This window comes from Marmota flaviventris, chromosome 17 (assembly GCF_047511675.1).
Source record: "Marmota flaviventris isolate mMarFla1 chromosome 17, mMarFla1.hap1, whole genome shotgun sequence".
Classification (NCBI taxonomy): Eukaryota; Metazoa; Chordata; class Mammalia; order Rodentia; family Sciuridae; genus Marmota; species Marmota flaviventris.
Genome location: NC_092514.1, coordinates 52,070,693 through 52,089,695, shown reverse-complemented (window position 1 = coordinate 52,089,695; position 19,003 = coordinate 52,070,693). Strand labels below are relative to the sequence as shown.

Genomic DNA, 19,003 nt, shown 5'->3' with positions numbered 1-19,003 from the left:
GCAGGAAAGCTGTGAGCAAGATCCTCCTCAGAGGGAGCCAATCAGGAGCGAGGCAAGGGAGTGGGCATCACAGCAGTCATGTTAAGGTCCTGGCTGAGGCCACTCTGGGTCCTCCTGGCCCCCCACTTAGCAGCTCTGTGATTTTGGACAAGCCATGGAATTCCTCTCTGAGTCTCACTATCCCCATGCATGAGTGGAGATAGTTATCATGGCATCTCTGGTGTGGTTGTGTAGATGGGTATGCCAAGCTACAAATACCTGCTGAATAATAAGTAAAATAAGAAAAATAAAAGTGAGTGTCCACTGACGGCTGTTCCCACCAGCTGGAACACTCTGGCTAGGCCTTTGTCAGTGCTGAGTGACCCTTGGGAGGGGAGCACTGATCCTGAATTCCGGACCTTCTCTTCCTCAGCCCCATGTGGGACCGAAGGACACAGCCGCCCTGCTGAGAGCACGGCGGCTCGCCCTTCAAGACCGTGACCTCACGACGGTGGCCCTCGGCCCTCCACCTCCAACGGGGGCGGGGGCCGCCCACCTCCAAGTCTCCAGCCATGACGACCTCTGCGCTCCGCCGACAAGTGAAGAACATCGTGCACAATTACTCCGAGGCGGAGATCAAAGTGCGCGAGGCTACTAGCAATGACCCCTGGGGTCCACCCAGCTCCCTTATGTCGGAGATCGCCGACCTGACCTTCAACACGGTGGCCTTCGCCGAGGTCATGGGCATGCTGTGGCGTCGGCTCAACGACAGTGGCAAGAACTGGCGGCACGTGTACAAGGCGCTGACGCTGCTGGACTATCTGCTCAAGACCGGCTCGGAGCGCGTGGCGCACCAGTGCCGCGAGAACCTCTACACCATCCAGACGCTCAAGGACTTCCAGTACATCGACCGCGATGGCAAGGACCAGGGCGTCAATGTGCGCGAGAAGGTCAAGCAGGTGATGGCCCTGCTCAAGGACGAGGAGCGCCTGCGGCAGGAGCGAACTCATGCCCTTAAGACCAAGGAGCGCATGGCCCTGGAGGGCGCAGGCATCGGCAGCGGGCAGCTGGGCTTCAGCCGCCGCGGTGAGCGGGGTTCTCCATCCTCCTACACCTGTGAGTGAGCCCCGAGAGTGTGGCTGGGACAGGGAGGTGGCCAGAGTCCAACCTTGGCTTTGCAACCCTGAACCATGGTGAATAGTATTTATCTTGGAGGGATGTTATGAGGACCAGCAAGATAAGGAGTGTAATGTGCAAGATATAATGCCCCCACATAGCAAGCACTGCTCAAGTTAACTCAAATATAATGTTATTATACATTTGCCATTCAATTTATTAATTAACTATCGCTAGGATGGCATGGTGGTTGCACAGACTGGGGTCAGATACCATCTATTGTGCCCCTTCCAAGCTGTGTGACCTGGATAACCAACTCTTTGAACTTCAGTTTCCTTATCTGTAAGATGGGGATAACTTCTGTTGTTTGATCTGTTAAAAAACAAAGCAAAACAAAACAAGAACAAGACAAAACAAAACAAAAAAAGGCCCTCAACCAGACATGTGGCATTCCTCTTAACTCTCTCTCTTGAGGGCACTGCCCTTGAAAATAGGGGCAGTTGCTGTGCAGTTCCTGAATGCTTCCCCCAGCAGTGAAGGCTGATCTGAGGAACTTTGGAATAGCCCTCCTTTTTTTGGAGGCTGGGGATGGGGGACTGAACCTAGGTAAGCTCCACCTCTGAGCTGCATCCCCAGCCCTTTTTATTTTGAGACAGAGTTTCACTAAATTGCAAGGCTGTCCTCAAACTTGCAATTCTCTTGCCTTGGCCTCCTGAGTAGCTGGGATTATAGGTATGCACTACCTGATGTGGCTTAGAATGGCCCTGCTTTCATTGCTGAGAGCTTTGGCTGTGACTTTGTTATATTGGAAGTTCCTGCCTTCCCACTCTTCTTGGCTCCAAGCACAGTGGGGTCCAGCTGGAAGAGTCCAAGAGCAGGAGTCAGGGGACCTGAGCTCAAGTCCTGCTTCAGGATCCTGGCCAGACACCCTCTGAAGTGTCTGCCCATCTGCTAAGGTGGCACTGGCATCTGCACTTCCTGGGTGGAATGGGGAATCTACAGGAAGTGCCCAGTAAAACACCTGGCTCACTGGAGCCCTTGACAGTTGTTTTTTTGCCTCAGTTTCCCTATCTGATCCTCAGCTTCTCAGCAGGCAGAGGAGTGTGGGTACTGTGGCCCTGTGGGTACTAGTGTGGTCATAGAGGCCATGATGGTTGTTGCAGCTGCCTCTTCATCCCCCCGCTATGCCTCGGACCTGGAGCAAGCGCGGCCCCAGACGTCAGGAGAAGAGGAGCTGCAGCTGCAGCTAGCACTGGCCATGAGCCGAGAGGAGGCTGAGAAGGTGAGACCTCAGTTGTCCCGGGCCGGCCACAGAGGGAGGAGAGAGGCCTGGTGCTCCATGACTCGGGTTTCCCACCCTGGGCCTCAAGCCCTACTCCTCTCTCAAGGACAGTGCAGGGCCTGTGTCCCTGGGTTTGTTTCAGGCAGGACTCCTCTTGGACTTCAGTCCTCTCTGGTTGGACCTGGGAGTGTGACATGTGGTTGGGGTATACAGTATGCTTGAAGGGCCTTGTGATGGGGGAGGGGAGCGTGCTGACAGACATCCTTGAAAACACTGGGATTGCTGCTCCCCCATCAGCTGTCCTTTAGGGAGGACAGTGATAGTACCTTTGATATCAACTCTGCCATAACCTCTGCGGATGCAGGCAGACCAGGTAAGAAGCAGCTGGGCACACATGGTGGTGCTAGGGGAGCACTCAGGCCACCAGAAGAGAAAGACCCAGCTTCCTGATCCTGAAGCCACATCCTCACTGCCTGCCCCATTTATGGTGGCCATTTCTGTCTCCATCCCTGCTTCCTGGGCAAAGCTATGCTGGCCCTCTGGCCAAGGGTGGGGAGTGCTGAGTCAAGTTCACCCATCTTCTTCCCTGCAGCCAGTACCCCCAGCCTCCCACAGGGACGAGGACCTACAGCTGCAGCTGGCTCTGCGCCTGAGCCAGCAAGAGCACCAGAAGGTAGTGAGTGGGCTGAGCCGCCTGGGCCTGGGCTGCAGGTGCCCCAGTGCGGTGCTGGTGGAGGTGCTATGGGCACTAACCGGCTTCTCTGCTGCTCTAACTTGGTGCCTCCCACCCTGCTCTCTCCTTGACCCCAGGCTGGGCGCACAGGTCCCCTCAAGTTCAGCTTGAACTGCTCATGCTCCTCCTGCCTCTGTACCTTCTGCAGGAGGTGAGGTCCTGGCGGGGAGATGACTCCCCCGTGGCCAATGGTGTAGGGGCTGTGGTTCACCATCGCCATCGGGGGGACACAGAACCAGGAAGAGAAGAGAAAAAGGAGGAAGAGAAGCTGAAAACCAGTCAGGTAGGGAGCAAGTGGAGTGCGTAGGCCAGCAGGCCTGGAGGTAATTGAGTTGGTATTTGTAGAGCGTAGAACAGTGCTTGGTGTATAGTAAGTACTACCTAAATATTTATTAAAGGAAAATGGGGGTGGCAGCATGTAACAGCCCCTGGTCTCATACGTGTGGTCTAGACTTGAGCTGATAGCAAAATGGGATGTGACAAGATCCTGACCAAGATCCTTGGATTTGCTGCCACTTACTTTATGACTTGGAGAATATCACTGTCTAGGCCTTGGTTTCCCCTTCTACACAGCAAGTTCTTTGATCCTGATATTGTAGAATCACGGGATACTGTGGATCACGACTAGGGGCTGGTTCTGGCACATGGTGCTGAAGACATCTTGGGCAGCCTGGCAGGGGTGGGTGGGGGAGTACATGGCTTCTGAGAGCAAGACCACCCTCCAAAGCTATTCAGGCTGCCCGTGGGGTGTCTCTGTCCCCTTTCTGCCCACATTCATTGTGGTCAGTTTCTCTTGGACACTGACCTATGGAAGTAGGTTTGTTTAAAAAAAAAAAAATCATCTCTGCTCTTATGGCCTCTTTCTGCTGGCCTGAATTCTATCCCAGCGCTGCCTCTCCCTGGCTGTGTAACTTCAGGCAAACCATTTCCTCTCTTTGGGCTTGAACTGGCTCATCTGTAAAGTGGGTATATCACCTGCTTTACCTTCCTCACAGGGTTGTTATGAAAGTGGGCAGTCAATGGATGAGGAAACATTTTATAAACTGGAAGCTGTACAGAGGTGAGGGATCATTAAGAGATGTTTGTGGAATGAATAAAGGAGGGAATGAGTTCGAGTTAGGCTGGCAGGTCAGGGCCTGCCCTCCCTCTGGGCCCTGCCTATGTCCAAGCTGCCTCTCCCCTCCACAGTCCTCCATCCTGGACTTGGCTGACATCTTTGCACCTGCCACAGCCCCACCCTCCACACACTGCTCTGCTGACCCATGGGACATCCCAGGTGGGTATGCAGGCCTGCAAGAGGCTCCTAGGCTGGTCCCAGAAAGCCCCTTCCTTCCCAGCCACTATGGTCAACCACTTCCCCACATTAGCTGGGGCAAATCACTCACCTCCCCCAGTCACAGCTGCCTCTGTGACCTGGCTTTTATGGTGAAAGAACCCCCAGTGATGTGAATCTCAGTAGAGGTTCTCTTGCTGCCCTCTCGCCATTCCAGCCCTGAATGGGAAGGTGGCCAACATTGCCCATGCCTGGGGGTCCAGAGGCCTGGGATAACTAACCTGGACTCCAGCTTCTGGCTGCTCCTGAGGCAGCATTCCACCTGTCAAGTGGCTCCCATACCTCCCACTTGGGCTGTGTAACTGGGAGAGGCCCTGCACGAGGGATTCTGGGAGCTGGGGGTCTGGGCTTACACCTGTGCTATTCCCATTCTAGGTCTCAGGCCGAACACAGAACCCAGTGGCTCTTCCTGGGGACCTTCTGCAGACCCCTGGTCTCCAGTCCCCTCAGGAAATCCTCTGTCCCGAAGCCAGCCTTGGGACTTGCTTCCTACCCTCTCCTCCTCTGAGCCCTGGGGCAGGACCCCAGTGCTGCCTGCCGGACTCCCCACCACAGACCCCTGGGCACCAAAGTCTCCCCACCACAAACTCCCCAGCACTGGAGCTGATCCTTGGGGGGCCTCCATGGAGTCTTCTGACATACCTGGTAAGTGGAGGGCAGAGGGTCTTCTGGGTCCCCCTCCCTCTGGTGCCAGCAGGTACTGTGCTAAGAGGGCCACTTCCCAGGAAAGGGGTCAGACCAGTGCCTGCCCTTTATGCCAACTCATCTCCCTCTTTCTCCTTGTCTAGTTCTAGGTGGTACCTCGAACTTCGACCTATTTGCCAAACCTCCAGAATCCACAAAAACCAAGGAGGGTCTGGAGGGGCAGGCCTTGCCCTCAGGGAAGCCCAGCAGTCCTGTGGGTGAGCAGGAGGCCAAGAGATACGGAGGCTTTGGGAATGAGTGGCCCAGCAGACGGGGTTCCTGCCCTCTTCCCTTCACCTCAGTGGCCAATCTGTCTCCCACCAACAAGCTCTATCATGTACCTTTCAGAGTTGGACCTGTTTGGAGACCCTAGTCCCACTTCCAAGCAAAATAGCACCAAGGAGCCAGATGCCTTTGACTTGGATGTACTAGGAGAAGCATTAACCCAGCCTGGACAGGAGACCCGCACCTGCCGTACCCCAGAGTCCTTCCTGGGCCCCTCGGCCTCTTCCTTGGTCAACCTTGACTCATTGGTCAAGGTGCCACAGGCTGCGAAGACCCGGAATCCCTTCCTGACAGGTAGGGCACCCCCGAGTCCCTCAATACCAGGAGCCTTGCTCTCTCCTGCCCTCCTAGCAGAGCCCAGCTGCTGCCCAGCTGCTGTCTTCCTCTTCCCTGGCTCTAAGACCCCGATCTCGCCGCCCATTCCTGCGCCCTCTCTCGTTCGCAGGACTCAGCGCTCCGTCCCCCACTAACCCGTTCGGTGAGCAGGGCAGGCCGACCCTGAACCAGATGCGCACCGGGTCACCTGCACTGGGCCTGCCGGTCGGCGGGCCTACCGGGGCGCCCCTGGGCTCCATGACCTACAGTGCCTCCCTGCCCCTCCCGCTCAGCAGCGTGCCGGTCGGCATGACCCTTCCCGCCTCCGTCAGCGTCTTCCCACAGGCTGGAGCCTTCGCCCCACCGCCTGCCAGCCTGCCGCAGCCGCTGCTGCCCACCTCCGCCTCGGCTGGGCCGCTGCACCCGGGCCCGCAGACTGGCACCAACCCCTTCCTCTGAGCGACGCCCCAGCCTGAGCGCGAGGCCACGCCCCCTCGTGACCTTGGGCCGGGCGGCAGTGCTGGTCAAGCACCGATCCCAGCCTCGCGGGGCAAGGCGGAAGGTGCACTCCTGAAGTTGGAGACTGAGGACGTTTTTTTGGGGCGGAGGTGGCTAGACCACACCCCAACAATAAAGACTGGAACCCACGGGCTCAGCTCTTACTAGCAAGGGGACTTCTTGTGGGGTGTGGCACTGGGGTCTGGACTACAGGAGGGATCATCACTGGCTGTGGAGGAAACTACTGCTCTACAATCTAGGGCACGAAACGGTCCCATTTCCCTTACAACTAACTCCTCTCAAACCTCCATCCACAGCCTCATCTCCTGTTGGCCTGGCACCTTTGCTTCCAGATGTTCCCAGGCTGTCACTCATTCGGTCATGGTCATTTCATTTATTCATCGCACATCAGCAAGCACTGGGGATGATCTAATAGGGGACGGTAGGCGTTTGTTCCCATTTACTGGGCACTTGCTAATGTGCTAAGCACTTTAGGCAGAACATTTCTTTTAATCATTGCAACTCTGGGAGACAGGGAATATTGTCACTCCCATTCAGGACAGCTAAAGAATCTGCAGGGTCCACTGCAAAATGAAAATGCTGCCAGATGTGGTGGCACACGCCTATAATCCCAGCAATTCTGGAGGCTCAGGCAGGCAGATTCCAAGTTCATGTACAGCCTGGGCAAATTCAGTGGGCCCTCGGCAACTTAGACCTAGCCTCAAAGTAAAAAAAAAATAAAAAAAGGACTTGGGCTATAGCTCAATGGTAAAGTGCCCTGGATTCCATCCCCACTACTTCCCACCCCCACAAAAGAAAGAAAATGCAGGGTACCCTCTTCAAAATTGGGTTAAGAATTTCAATACAGGAACAGCAGAGCATCAAACCAAGTGCATGGTCCTCCCAAGTGCAGTTGCACAGGTCTCTCTTGCAGCAGCTCCCATTTTATAGGTGAGAAAATTGAGAATCAGAGAGGTTAAGTGGCATGTTCAAAGTCACAAAGCAAGGGCTGTGAGGAGATGAGATTCAAAGTCATCAGACAGTCTGGCTCCTCATCCAGGAGCTCCCAGACTGGGCTCCAGATTTAATTCAGCAAATATTGACTGACTGTTGTGGACAAAGTGTTGGGCTGTCCTGGGAGGAATCCAAGAATTGCTGAGCTCACAACCTGCAGGAGCTCAGAGTACAGCAGAGCAGACAAAAGGTGTGTGTGGGGTGGGAGGGATGTGACGCAGCTGCAGCAAAGCCAGGTCAGGAGCACTCATGTTCCTATGTTTACTGGGTCATCTTAAATCCAGCTCTGAGCCTGCCCCCACCACCAAGGCTGACAAGAAACTTCCCTTTATCAGTGGGAGTCGGCTCCTACTGCGGGTTCGTGAAGGGTTTTAGAAACCAAGAGTGGGACAAGGCCTGGTACTCGTCCTGGGAGCCATCACGGCCACTTTTACTTTCACTCAATGCTTCGTGATCACTGGATCACTGGACACTGGTGTGTCCTCAGTGCTTAGGGGTGGCCCTGCAAGCCAGCCTGCTGTTAGCCCCTTCCCCTTTTAAGGTACTGAGAGCAAACAGCCTTCCATAGCCCTCCCAAGAAATATCCAAGTTGTTGATGGTGGGGGTGTGTGATGCCACTGTCCTCCTGGGGTGGGTTGCTTTGTTTGTGTGGAGGGAGGGAGTCCCACTGTTGCAGACCAGATGGACAAGAGCACTTACTTAGAAGTCAGACGGGCAGGGTTTAAAACTCTGCTCCCAAGTTTGAACTTAATGATAATAATCTCTTAATAGGTGGTTATGCTGTCTGACCTTGAGTAAAATTACTTCACCTCTCTTTGTCTGTGCCTTGATTTCCCTACTTGTCAAATGGGATCAAGAGTTCCTTCTTTGGGCTGGGAGGGAGGGGTGCAGCTCAGCGGGAGAGCACTTGCCAAACATGCTTGGGGTCCCAGCTTCAATCCACAGTTCTGCCAACAAACAGAACTGTGGACTGAACTTCTTGCAATCCCCAGTCCTTTTGTTTCTGAGACGCCCCTCTGTGAGCTTGCACTCTGGCCATTTCATATCTATGACTTTTTCAACAAACAAATAAACAAGAGCCAGGGGTCCATCCTCTTCACGCACTGACCATGACAATGATCCCTGCCCCTCGTCCCTGGCTTTTCCAGGCAGCACACACAGCCCAGCCCCCATCTATCTTCTGCTGCACCCAAACTGGGAAGGTTCTATCTTCCTTGGTCCCAGATCCATCTCTGTGCCTCTCCCACCTAAATTAACTCTCCCCTGGAGACTCCAAGAGGGGCTATTATGTCTCCAGGGAAAAATAGTTCAGTTGCCTTGCTTCCGGTAACTACTTCTGGGACATCTTCCTCCTTGTGAGACCCTCCTCCTGGAGACTGGCACTGTGGTGCTGCCCTGCCTCCTTCCTGCCTGTGGCTGCCACTCCTCCTCATTCTCAGGATGCTTCCCTATTGGCTCACTTGACCCCACCCAGATCCAACCTCAACACCTTATCCAGGAGGATGACCTCACAGCCTCTTGACCTCTCAGCTTCCCTGACCCATTAGCACCCTTAGGGACTTGTCACCGTCCCAGTTTCCTCCAGGCTTCCTGATCTCACTCCTCCCAGCTGGAGGATGTCCTCTGGAGCATCTCCACCTGCCAGTCCCCCACTCTCAGAACTGCTCAGTATTAAGGATCTCTTCTCTCCTCCATAGCTTCAATGGCTTTCTCTCAACCAAATTCTTCCCATCAATATGTGTTCTTATTAGCTTCATCCCCAAAGTATCTTTCTCCTCACGTTGAGTGTCCAGGGTATCCCTCCATTTCTCCTCTCTGCCCTCCCTCAATGCTCTCCAGTTGCTGCCTGCTCTCAGCCTGGTATCATTGGATGATGGTCACCACACCAACCCAGGGATTTTTCTGGTCTATCCTGGATGGATTCCCGATTCGTGTACCTTCCTTCTTGTAATCCCCAGTCCTTTTGCTTCTGAGACGCCCCTCTGTGAGCTTGCACTCTGGCCATTTCATGTCTGTGACTTTTTCAGGCTTATGGAGTCCAGAACTGAGCCTTCTTTCTGCTTCTAATGCAGTCTCCGCTGGGGGACTTCTCCCTGGAGAAACCCTCATTCCTCTCTCCCAACAGCTTCCCCTCTGTGCTCCAAGCCTTGTCACCTCCATCTCCCTGTGTTCATCTCAAAGGCACCTCAAACAACAGATCCAAAGTGCCAATCATGCTTGACACCTTCTTCTTCCACTGGGCCAGTCCTGATAATCGTGCCTAGGCCCCCAGCCCTGCCTTTTCTCTGCAGCTACACCCCCGCCTTGTGACAACCCTCCCATCTCCCTGTCTTGCTGCTTTGGCCTCCCAATCACTGCTGCTTCCTCTCTTGCCTCTTTCTGATCCATTCTCCACTGCGCAGCCAGCAAGATCTTCCCCAAATGCAAACCCAACTGGGTCATTCTCCTGACTGAAGCCCTCCAACAGCTACCTCCTGCTCTCATCAAAACTCCTCTTCTCACAAGTTCCTCCAAGACCTGGTCCCTGCCCTCCTCCCCAACCTCCAAGCCTCATTTATGACCTATCTTCCCCTTGCTTTCTGACCTGCAGTTCCTTATCCCTGACTCACTGTGATATGTGGGGGCCTTTGCCTATGCTGTTTCCTTCGGCCTACTTCTCCAGCGCCCTGCCCCCAGGCCTGTACGCCCTTAAATTTCTTTCCTCTTGTTCTCTATGGCTACCGCACAAATGTAATTTCCTCAGGGAAACCTTCCCTTCTTATCCCTTCCACCAGATCAAGTACCTTGTTATATTATGCACACAGTGGGTGGTTGAATATTCATTTGTGTGGCTGTCTGACTGGCCTCTGTCTCTCAACTGTCTATGAGTAAAACCAAGGGAACAGGCTTGTCTCTGTCCACCCTCCATTCAGTATCTGGCAGAGTGGCAGGAACTGGACACTTGGACACTTACTGCATACTGGCTCAATGCATGTGTATAAAGCATACTATACAACATAAAATTGGCTCAGTGTTATTATTCAGGAAAATGTTCCTGGAGTGGGTAGGATTTGAGCAGGACCTGAAGTTGGAGAGACTGAACCAGACTTGCTAGCTGGATAGAGCTGGACAAGACATGCCTTCAGCTAGAGTCTCATTTCTCAAAAAAAGGTCAAATTAGCTGAGGCTCTGAGATCCCATGGCCCTGGCACCCCATATCCGTGAGAGTCGTCCTCTGGCTGGCAGGGTTACTCAAGCCAAAGCAGTTTTTAGGGATGGACCCCAGGCTCTAAAGCCCGGGCTGCACCGGTTTGCAATCCTCCTCTCGGCCACATGGCGACGCTCAGAGACCAGACACTCAGCTCCGAGTCCGGGCGAAGACCCGCCCGCGGCTCTGAGGGCGTCAGGCCCGCCCCTCGCAGCCTGCCGCTGGGTTTCTCTCGGAGCAGCCATGCTGGGCGCGCGGGCCTGGCTGGGCCGAAGCCTCCGGCTGCCCCGCGCCAGGCTGGGTCTCACCGCGAGCCGCAGGTACGAGCGGGCCGCTGGGGTGCGCCCTGCACCTGCGGCGCCGGTGGCCGGTCTCCCTGGCTCTGGGTCCATAGTGCCTGCTCGGGCCAGCCCCGCATGCCTGGTCCTCCCCGCACCCCACCTGCCTCTGATCTGACTTGGACACCTGGCCCTGCAGAAGGGTCCTGAGACCTGCACTGGCAGAAAGGGCCTCCGTCTCTCCCCAACCCCCTCCACTTATGGGGCTGGCTCCTGGGGGGACTAATCTGAGGCTACCACCAAGAAGCCCTCCTTGAGCCCAGTGCTGGACTAGGGCCCTTCTTCAGTAACACATTGTGACCCATCACTGCCCTATACTGATGTGGGGCCTGTCCATTATTAGGTCTGCCCCCAGCATCACTCTCCTAGGCTGAACTCCTTCAGATGGGGCGTTTCTGATTCCCTGGGTGTCCTCCGGGTCTGACACAGGACCTGGCCCATTGGGCTGCCCAGTGGTGGGTTTTGAGTAAGGAGTCCTCTGGACTGTTTTCCTCTGGTTTCCCATCACCTGGCTCAGTCCCTGACCCTGTTTATGTGTGGTCCAGCCACTCCTAGAGCAGCCACCAGCAGCTGTACCTTTCTACCCAGTTCATGCCCCCATGCATGCCAGAGGATCCCTCCCCCGCCCAGTGTAAACCACCCTTGGGAGGGGCCCTGTTAGGGGGACAGAATGGTGTTGGAAGGACCATTCTGCCCATTGTGACTCGCCCTGACCTCACAGTCATCCTTCCCACCACCAGGTCTTGAGAGGTTGGGGGAGACTAACCTGGCAGGGAGCGCCCAATGAGCCACCTCTCCTCACCCCCCAAAAAACTTAAGGGGAAGCACAAAGGCCACGGTCTCCCCCGTGGTTCAGAAAGGTGTGTGGGGCTGGGAGTTGGGGTTCTTTGGGGTTCGAAGGAAAGCTGGGTGGGATATGGGGGCAGGTGGGCATGGGCACAGGTGGGGCAGGCCTTGACCTGTGTGACCCATCTGCCCATACCAGGGGTAGCTCCTCCCGGGACAAGGACCGTAGTGCTACAGTCAATAGTTCAGTGCCCATGCCTGCCGGAGGGAAGGGAAGTCGTCCCAGCTGCCCCCCAGCCACACCCCAGAAAGCCCCCAACCGCCTGATCAATGAGAAGTCACCATACCTTCTACAACATGCCTACAATCCTGTGGACTGGTAAGTACCTTTCCAGTGCTCTCCTTGAAGCAGCTGGGGCCCCAGACCGCCCCCCCCCCCCAACCCCCAGGGCTGCTGATTGATGCCACACCCTGCTGGACCTAGGTACCCCTGGGGACAGGAAGCCTTTGACAAGGCCAGGAAAGAAAACAAGCCAATCTTCCTCTCAGGTAATGTGCCCACCTTCTCTGAAATGGGGAGGGCTGTGTGGGGGGAAGGGTTGGTCAGTAGGGGAAAGGTCCTGTGGGCCTTACGGGCTCCCAGGGGTCTAGAGATCAGCTTCTGGTCTAGGTGGGGCCCCTGGGCTGCTCTGTCCCATCTTTGCTGCCCCATTTGCATTCCAGTGGGGTACTCTACCTGCCACTGGTGCCACATGATGGAGGAGGAGTCCTTCCAGAACGAGGAGATTGGCCGCCTGCTCAGTGAGGACTTCATCAGTGTGAAGGTAGACCGGGAAGAGCGGCCCGACGTGGACAAGGTGTTCATGACGTTTGTGCAGGTGAGCTGTTTTCCAGTGGGAAAAAATCCTGTCACTTGTTCACAGCAGTTCCCCTGACCCTGATGCTCTCTCCACAGGCCACCAGCAGTGGTGGGGGCTGGCCCATGAATGTGTGGCTGACTCCCAACCTCCAGCCCTTTGTGGGGGGCACCTATTTCCCCCCTGAGGATGGCCTGACCCGAGTTGGCTTCCGCACAGTGTTGATGAGAATACGGGATCAGGTAGGCGTGCATCCAGGAGGGAGGTACTCCAGCCCAGGTCAAGGAACCCCGAGCTCCATGCTGACCTCCAGGTGTGCCCTCTCCTCCCACAGTGGAAGCAGAATAAGAACACCCTGCTAGAAAATAGCCAACGTGTTACAACAGCCCTGCTGGCCCGTTCGGAGATCAGCATGGGTGACCGCCAGCTGCCACCCTCTGCCGCCACCATGAATACCCGCTGCTTCCAGCAGCTGGATGAGGGCTATGATGAGGAGTACGGTGGTTTTGCTGAGGCCCCCAAGTTTCCTACTCCAGGTCAGCATTCCTCAAGCCCTCCTTACCCCAGACCTGGTCTTGTGCTTCCTGTCCTGGTCAATGGTCTTCTGCTTCCTGGCATAGTCATTAGCCTCCTGTCCTCCCAACTGGCCAGGAGACTTGATACCTGCTCTTAATAATGACATTCTGACCCTGACCTACATAACGATCTTCCAACCTGGTCAATGACCCTGGGCAATGTTACTGGTCTGGTCTGTAACTTCCCTGGTCCCCTATGGCCAATGATATTCTGTTCTCTGGCTCAGGTGATGACCTTGTGTCCTTTGGGTTGCCCATTGACCTCCTGACTCTCAGGCTTTCCAGAGATGGCCTGCCTGTCAAGTGAACTCTTCTGGGTTGACTGTTGACCTCCTGACCTCAGCCTGGCCAGAGGCCTCTTGACTATCCATACTCCATCATTCTGTCACTCACCTGTTCTTGCCACCCCCACAGTGATCCTGAACTTCCTGTTCTCCTACTGGCTCACTCACCGTCTAACCCAGGATGGCTCTCGGGCCCAGCAGATGGCCTTGCACACCCTGAAAATGATGGCCAATGGGGGCATCCGGGACCATGTGGGCCAGGTGAGGGGCAGCAGGGCATTCCCTGGAGGAGCAGTGGGAGGCGGTGGCTGGGATCAGCCTCCAGCCCTGCATCTCTCACCTGGTACAGGGCTTTCACCGCTACTCCACGGACCGCCAGTGGCATGTCCCTCACTTTGAGAAGATGCTGTATGACCAGGCACAGCTCGCCGTGGCCTATTCACAGGCCTTCCAGGTGACCCCCTTGCCTAGTCCTAACCCTGGCTGCCTCTCCCAAGGCCTTCCTAGTACTGTGGCTCTTCTTTCATTTTTTTCTGTTTTTCTTTTTTCTTTCTTCCTTTCTCCCTTCCTTTCTTTCTTTTCTCGCAGTACTAGAAATTGAACTCAGAGGCACCGTACCTCTGAGCTGTATCCTCAGCCATTTTAATTTTTTAAGTTTTGAGACAGGGTCTCACTAAGTGGCTGAGGCTGGCCTCGATCTTCAGGTCCTCTTGCCTCAGGCTTCTAAGTAGCTGGGATTACAGGCGTGGTCCATCACTCTTAGTTTCAACTCTTAATTCCTACTACCCGGCTCCCCTCTCCCAATTTCCCGGGAGAATATCACCCCTATGTACCTGGGCCACCCCAATGGCCTCTACTGACAGCCTCCTCCCTCCCCAGATTTCTGGTGATGAATTCTATTCTGAGGTTGCTAAAGGCATCCTGCAGTATGTGTCCCGGAGTCTGAACCACCGGGTATGTATCCAGAGGAAGGTGGGCCTGGCTGTAGGAGAGGTTTGGGGCCTCCATTGCCCTTCAGGCTGTGGGACCCAGCCAACTCTTCTCTTTTCACAGTCTGGAGGCTTCTACAGCGCAGAGGATGCAGATTCACCCCCAGAGCGGGGCTCGCGGCCCAAAGAGGGTGCCTTCTATGTGTGGACAGTGAAAGAGATCCAGCAGCTCCTCCCAGACCCTGTACAGGGTGCCACCGAGCCTCTGACCTCAGGCCAGCTTCTCATGAAACACTATGGACTCACAGAGGCTGGCAATATCAGCCCCAGTCAGGTGAAGACTTCTTGGGAACACAGGAGTGGGCCTAAGACCTGCTGGGTATGTGGGTTCCCTCTGATAAGGCCATTTTCCTCAGGACCCCAACGGGGAGCTGCAGGGCCAGAACGTGTTGACTGTTAGGTATTCTCTGGAGCTGACTGCTGCCCGCTTTGGCTTGGATGTGGAAGCCGTGCGGACCTTGCTCACCACGGGGCTGGAGAAGCTCTTCCAGGCCCGGAAACACCGGCCAAAGCCACACCTGGACAGCAAGATGCTGGCTTCCTGGAATGGTGGGGCAGTCCTGTCTGAGGCCCAATCCTGTTTGTAGAATTCCCCTCACCAAGTTCCCCTGTCTGTCAGGCACCCTTAAAACTGCGGATTCTTCTTTTATTAGATTTATTATCCTTAATTTGCAAATGTGTTCATTCGAGGCTTAGAGAGTGGAAGTGACCTGCCCAGGGTCACCTTACAGGGGCCAGGAGGCCAGCTCTAACTGGTGTTGGGTCAGAGCCTGGGGTGTGGTGGGGACCTCCCTGGAGAGCTCTGGCCTCATCTTTTACACCCTTTCTTCTCCCACCAGGCCTGATGGTGTCTGGCTTCGCTGTGACTGGGGCTGTCTTGGGCATAGACAAGCTGATCAACTATGCCACCAACTGTGCCAAGTTCCTTAAGCGGCACATGTTTGATGTGGCCAGTGGCCGCCTGAAGCGCACCTGCTATGCTGGCAATGGGGGGACTGTGGAGCACAGGTGGGGGACTAGGCAGGCTGGGAGGGCTCATCTTCCTTATGTATTCCTAGCCCCCCTCTGCCCTTCCTCTGGATGAGGCCTCACTATGAGCTCCTAACTTCCCTGGGTCCATTTACTCCTCTGGGAAATGGGCTAGTGGCAGACACCAGATAGCTGGATTTTGAGGATTAAATGAAGGAACACATGAGAAATGTCCCCTCTGTGAAAGCCCCAGGCCTTCACTAGCCTCTCCCCTGTTGCCTGTGTCCCCAGCAACCCGCCCTGCTGGGGCTTCCTGGAGGACTACACCTTCGTGGTACGGGGCCTGCTGGACCTGTATGAAGCCTCACAGGAGAGCTCATGGCTTGAGTGGGCTCTACGGCTACAGGACACACAAGACAGGCTCTTCTGGGACTCCAGGGGAGGCGGCTACTTCTGCAGCGAGGCTGAGCTGGGGTCTGGCCTGCCCCTACGTCTGAAAGATGGTCCGTGTGGGTGTGGGTTGGCCTGGGGTCCTGCACCCAGCTGGGTTTGGCTTTCCCTGCACAAAGCATAGTTCAGGGTGGTGGTGAGGAGCTGGTATGGGCTGGCCTCACATCTCTGTTCTCTGCTCCTTACAATCGTGGGAACCTGTTTCTTTCTTTCTTTTTTTGGTACTGGGGATTGAACCCAGGGGCACTTTACATCCCTAGCCCTTTTATTTATTTTTATTTTGAGAACAGGATCTTGCTAAATTGCTTAGGGCTTGACTAAGTTGCTGAGGCTGGCCTTGAACTTGCCATCTTCTGTCTCAGCCTCCCAAGTCACTGAGATTATAGGCATGTGCCACCATGCTGCCCCCCCCTCTCTAATTTTTAGTTGTAGGTGGACACAATACCTTTTTTGTTTATTTTTATGTGGTGCTAGGGATCAAATTCAGTACCTCACACATGTTAGGCAAGCACTCTACCACTGAGCTACAACCCCAATCCCTGGCCTCTCTTTATATGTAAAAGGATATTAATGCTGGTACTGACTCACAGGGTTGATGGAAAGATTTATCTAGGTGCTCATTGGTCACTGGCATCCAGGGATTCATACCTGGAATGAGGCTGACGTGGTCCCTACTTTCAGGAAGCTTACAGTGTAGTAGAAGACAGCTAATAAACAGAAATAAGGCAATAATGCACTCACCACATGTAGTTAAAGTTGTGATGAGGGCTGCAAAGAAGTAGGAGCCCTATACCATGTGGCTGCCCCCATGTCTTGTCTGTTGTTAATGGTCTCTCAAAGAGCAGGACTTATCCCCAGGGTCCAGTGCAATCCTGGCAAGTTGTAGTAGGTGCTCAGTAAATGTTTACTGAATAAATGAAATGGCCTCAGGAGAGAACCAAGAGGAGGAGATCTAGCTCAGCCTGAGGGGAGATCAGATTGAACCAGGCCTGGGAGGCAGGAGTAGGGACCATGGGGTCACAGAAGAACTGTGGAGATTGTTCAGACAGAGGGAAGAGTCTGAGAGACCCCAAGGGGGAAGCCTGGGCCCTGGAGGACAGAGGACAGGGCCTGCATGAAAGGAGGGCACTGGGGCCTGCAGGAAAAGGAGGGAAAGGCTCAGGAGACCTGCTTAAGGAAGTCACTCTGATGGTGAAGAAGGGATGGAGGTAGGGGAAACAAGTGACCAGTTAGGAGACCATTCATGGTGTTCAGTGCATGCAGGCATTGGCGAAGGCTCAACTAAGGGTTGAGCTTGGGATGGAGAGAAGTGGCAAAGTGGCATGTATTGTGGCTGCAGCCCTGGCAGGACTCAGATTAGAAGTGGGGGGTGAGAGACAGGAAGGGTGTGGCCACTCTGGCTTGAGCAGCTGGGTGGTGGACAGAGGTATCAGCAGTGAGACGGGGCCTGGAGACTGGCCGGCCAGCAGGAGGAGTTGAAGGTGCCATGAGAGAGCCATGTACCAACCACTGCTAGAGCAGGGAGGAGATGTCTTCCTCCATCCCCTCCCCCGTGGCCCCGGAATTAGTCTGGGGCAGGATCCTGAGACCCAGTGACCCTTTCTTGCCTCCAACCTCTGCCTCCCTCTGCCCTGCAGACCAGGATGGTGCGGAGCCCAGTGCCAACTCTGTGTCGGCTCACAACCTGCTCCGGCTGCACGGCTTCACCGGCCACAAGGACTGGATGGACAAGTGTGTGTGTCTATTGACCGCCTTCTCAGAGCGTATGCGCCGGGTCCCCGTGGCATTGCCTGAGATGGTCCGAGCCCTCTCAGCTCACCAGCAGACCCTCAAGCAGGTGGGGGTGCTGTTCCTCTGGCTGGGACCTGGGTAGGAGGGGAGCCGGGTTGCAACAGGGAAGAAAGTATGGGATAGGGATCCTGGGACTGTCCCCGGCAAGTGCCCTTGAGGCAGGTCCCTGCTCTGCAGTGGAGGTGCCTGTAGGCGGGTGTGCATCTGAGGAGATGGCCTGTGGCCTGGGCACATGCCCATGTGAGTGCCTGTCTCTGGCCTTCAGAGTATGGGTGCAGGAGGCAGGGACTAAATATGGGTCCCTGGTTGCTGGTGAAGTGTTCTCTGTAAGGCTCTGACCCCATGTGTGATGTTGCCATGTGTGTGCAACCCTGGGGAGTGTGTCTGTGTGTGCATGTGCCTGCCTTTCTGGGCGTGGGCATGCTTGTGAGTGTTGGCAGTGTGCATTTGCCTATCTGCATGTGTACCCCCGTCTTCAGGTGTGCCTGCTTGTGTTACATGTTTGCTCTGTTGTGTGTGTGTGTGTGCGTGAGAGAGAGAGAGAGAGAGAGAGAGAGAGAGAGAGAGAGAGAGAGAGGTGGGGTTTGTACGTATGGCATCTTCCCCTGTATGGGTATCTGCTATGTATATACGTGAGTACCATCTCCCTGTGGATGTGTCTCTGTGATACGTGTCTCCCACTGTATCGAGTCTTTTGGGTGTGTGTCCCCATGTTTGTGTCTCTACCATTGTGCATGGCATTGTCACTGTATTCTCCTGGGGTCTGTGTCTCCACTTGCAAAGCATTAAATCCAGTGTGGCCTCCTGGTAGCTGAGTCTCCATTCCTCTTAGAGAGAAAGGGTGGTGCGAAGGGAGGATCTGGAAACCCTGGTAGGTCTGGGGTTCAGCTCCTCCCTCATCTAACACTGGAATGACCTTTTTATTCTGGCCAGATTGTGATCTGTGGAGACCCCCAGGCCAAGGACACCAAGGCTCTGCTGCAGTGTGTCCACTCCACCTTTGTGCCTAACAAGGTGTGTATCCCTATGAGCCCAGCCCCACCCCTGCCTCCCTTGAGTTGCCCTTGCTGCCTCTCCTTAGCTCCCCAGTATCTGCCTTGAAGGATTGAGGAGAGGTCATCTCCACCATGGGCTCTGTAGTGTCCCAGCATTTTCCTCCAGGTGACCCTCTCTGCTCTGCCACTGCCCCAGGTGCTGATTCTGGCTGATGGGGACCCCTCAAGCTTCCTGTCCCGCCAGCTGCCCTTCCTGAGTACCCTGCGACGGCTAGAAGACCGGGCCACTGCATATGTGTGTGAGAATCAAGCCTGCTCAATGCCCATCACTGAGCCCTGTGAATTACGAAAACTGCTACATCAGTGACTGACTCCGCAGGGCCAGGGCAAAAGGTGGCGCTTCCCAAGTGACCAGAAACTTAGGCCCATCAAGGCTGTGTACAACCTGCAGCCACCCTGGGCACCCTGCCACCAGGTGACCTTGGCCATCCTCACTGCTCCCCCATGGGCACCCACTTACCCTGGAATAAACCGAACACCGTC

General features: G+C 55.1%; 2 protein-coding genes across 3 annotated transcripts; both read left to right on the top strand.

Moving 5' to 3' along the window:
- Nucleotides 1-551: 551 nt before the first annotated feature.
- On the top strand, nt 552-6,186 carry Epn3 (epsin 3). Its single transcript, XM_071603570.1, has 9 exons — nt 552-1,095; nt 2,259-2,377; nt 2,970-3,050; nt 3,259-3,393; nt 4,299-4,386; nt 4,819-5,088; nt 5,238-5,345; nt 5,476-5,706; nt 5,858-6,186. The coding sequence occupies exons 1-9, from the start codon at nt 552-554 to the stop codon at nt 6,184-6,186; spliced, it is 1,905 nt and encodes a 634-aa protein (XP_071459671.1).
- A 4,470-nt stretch (nt 6,187-10,656) lies between these two features.
- Spata20 (spermatogenesis associated 20) lies at nt 10,657-19,003 on the top strand. 2 transcript variants are annotated; one of them, XM_071603987.1, is made up of 17 exons: nt 10,665-10,746; nt 11,505-11,624; nt 11,750-11,929; nt 12,035-12,099; nt 12,274-12,428; nt 12,506-12,649; nt 12,742-12,943; nt 13,397-13,527; nt 13,616-13,720; nt 14,146-14,220; nt 14,320-14,529; nt 14,612-14,804; nt 15,095-15,263; nt 15,516-15,727; nt 17,312-17,511; nt 18,399-18,479; nt 18,657-19,003. In XM_071603987.1, the coding sequence occupies exons 2-17, from the start codon at nt 11,548-11,550 to the stop codon at nt 18,825-18,827; spliced, it is 2,370 nt and encodes a 789-aa protein (XP_071460088.1). In that variant the 5' UTR covers nt 10,665-10,746; nt 11,505-11,547; the 3' UTR covers nt 18,828-19,003. The 2 variants fall into 2 exon arrangements, with proteins under 2 accessions (XP_027780530.2, XP_071460088.1); XM_027924729.2 differs by lacking the exon at nt 11,505-11,624 and having other exon boundaries at nt 10,657-10,746.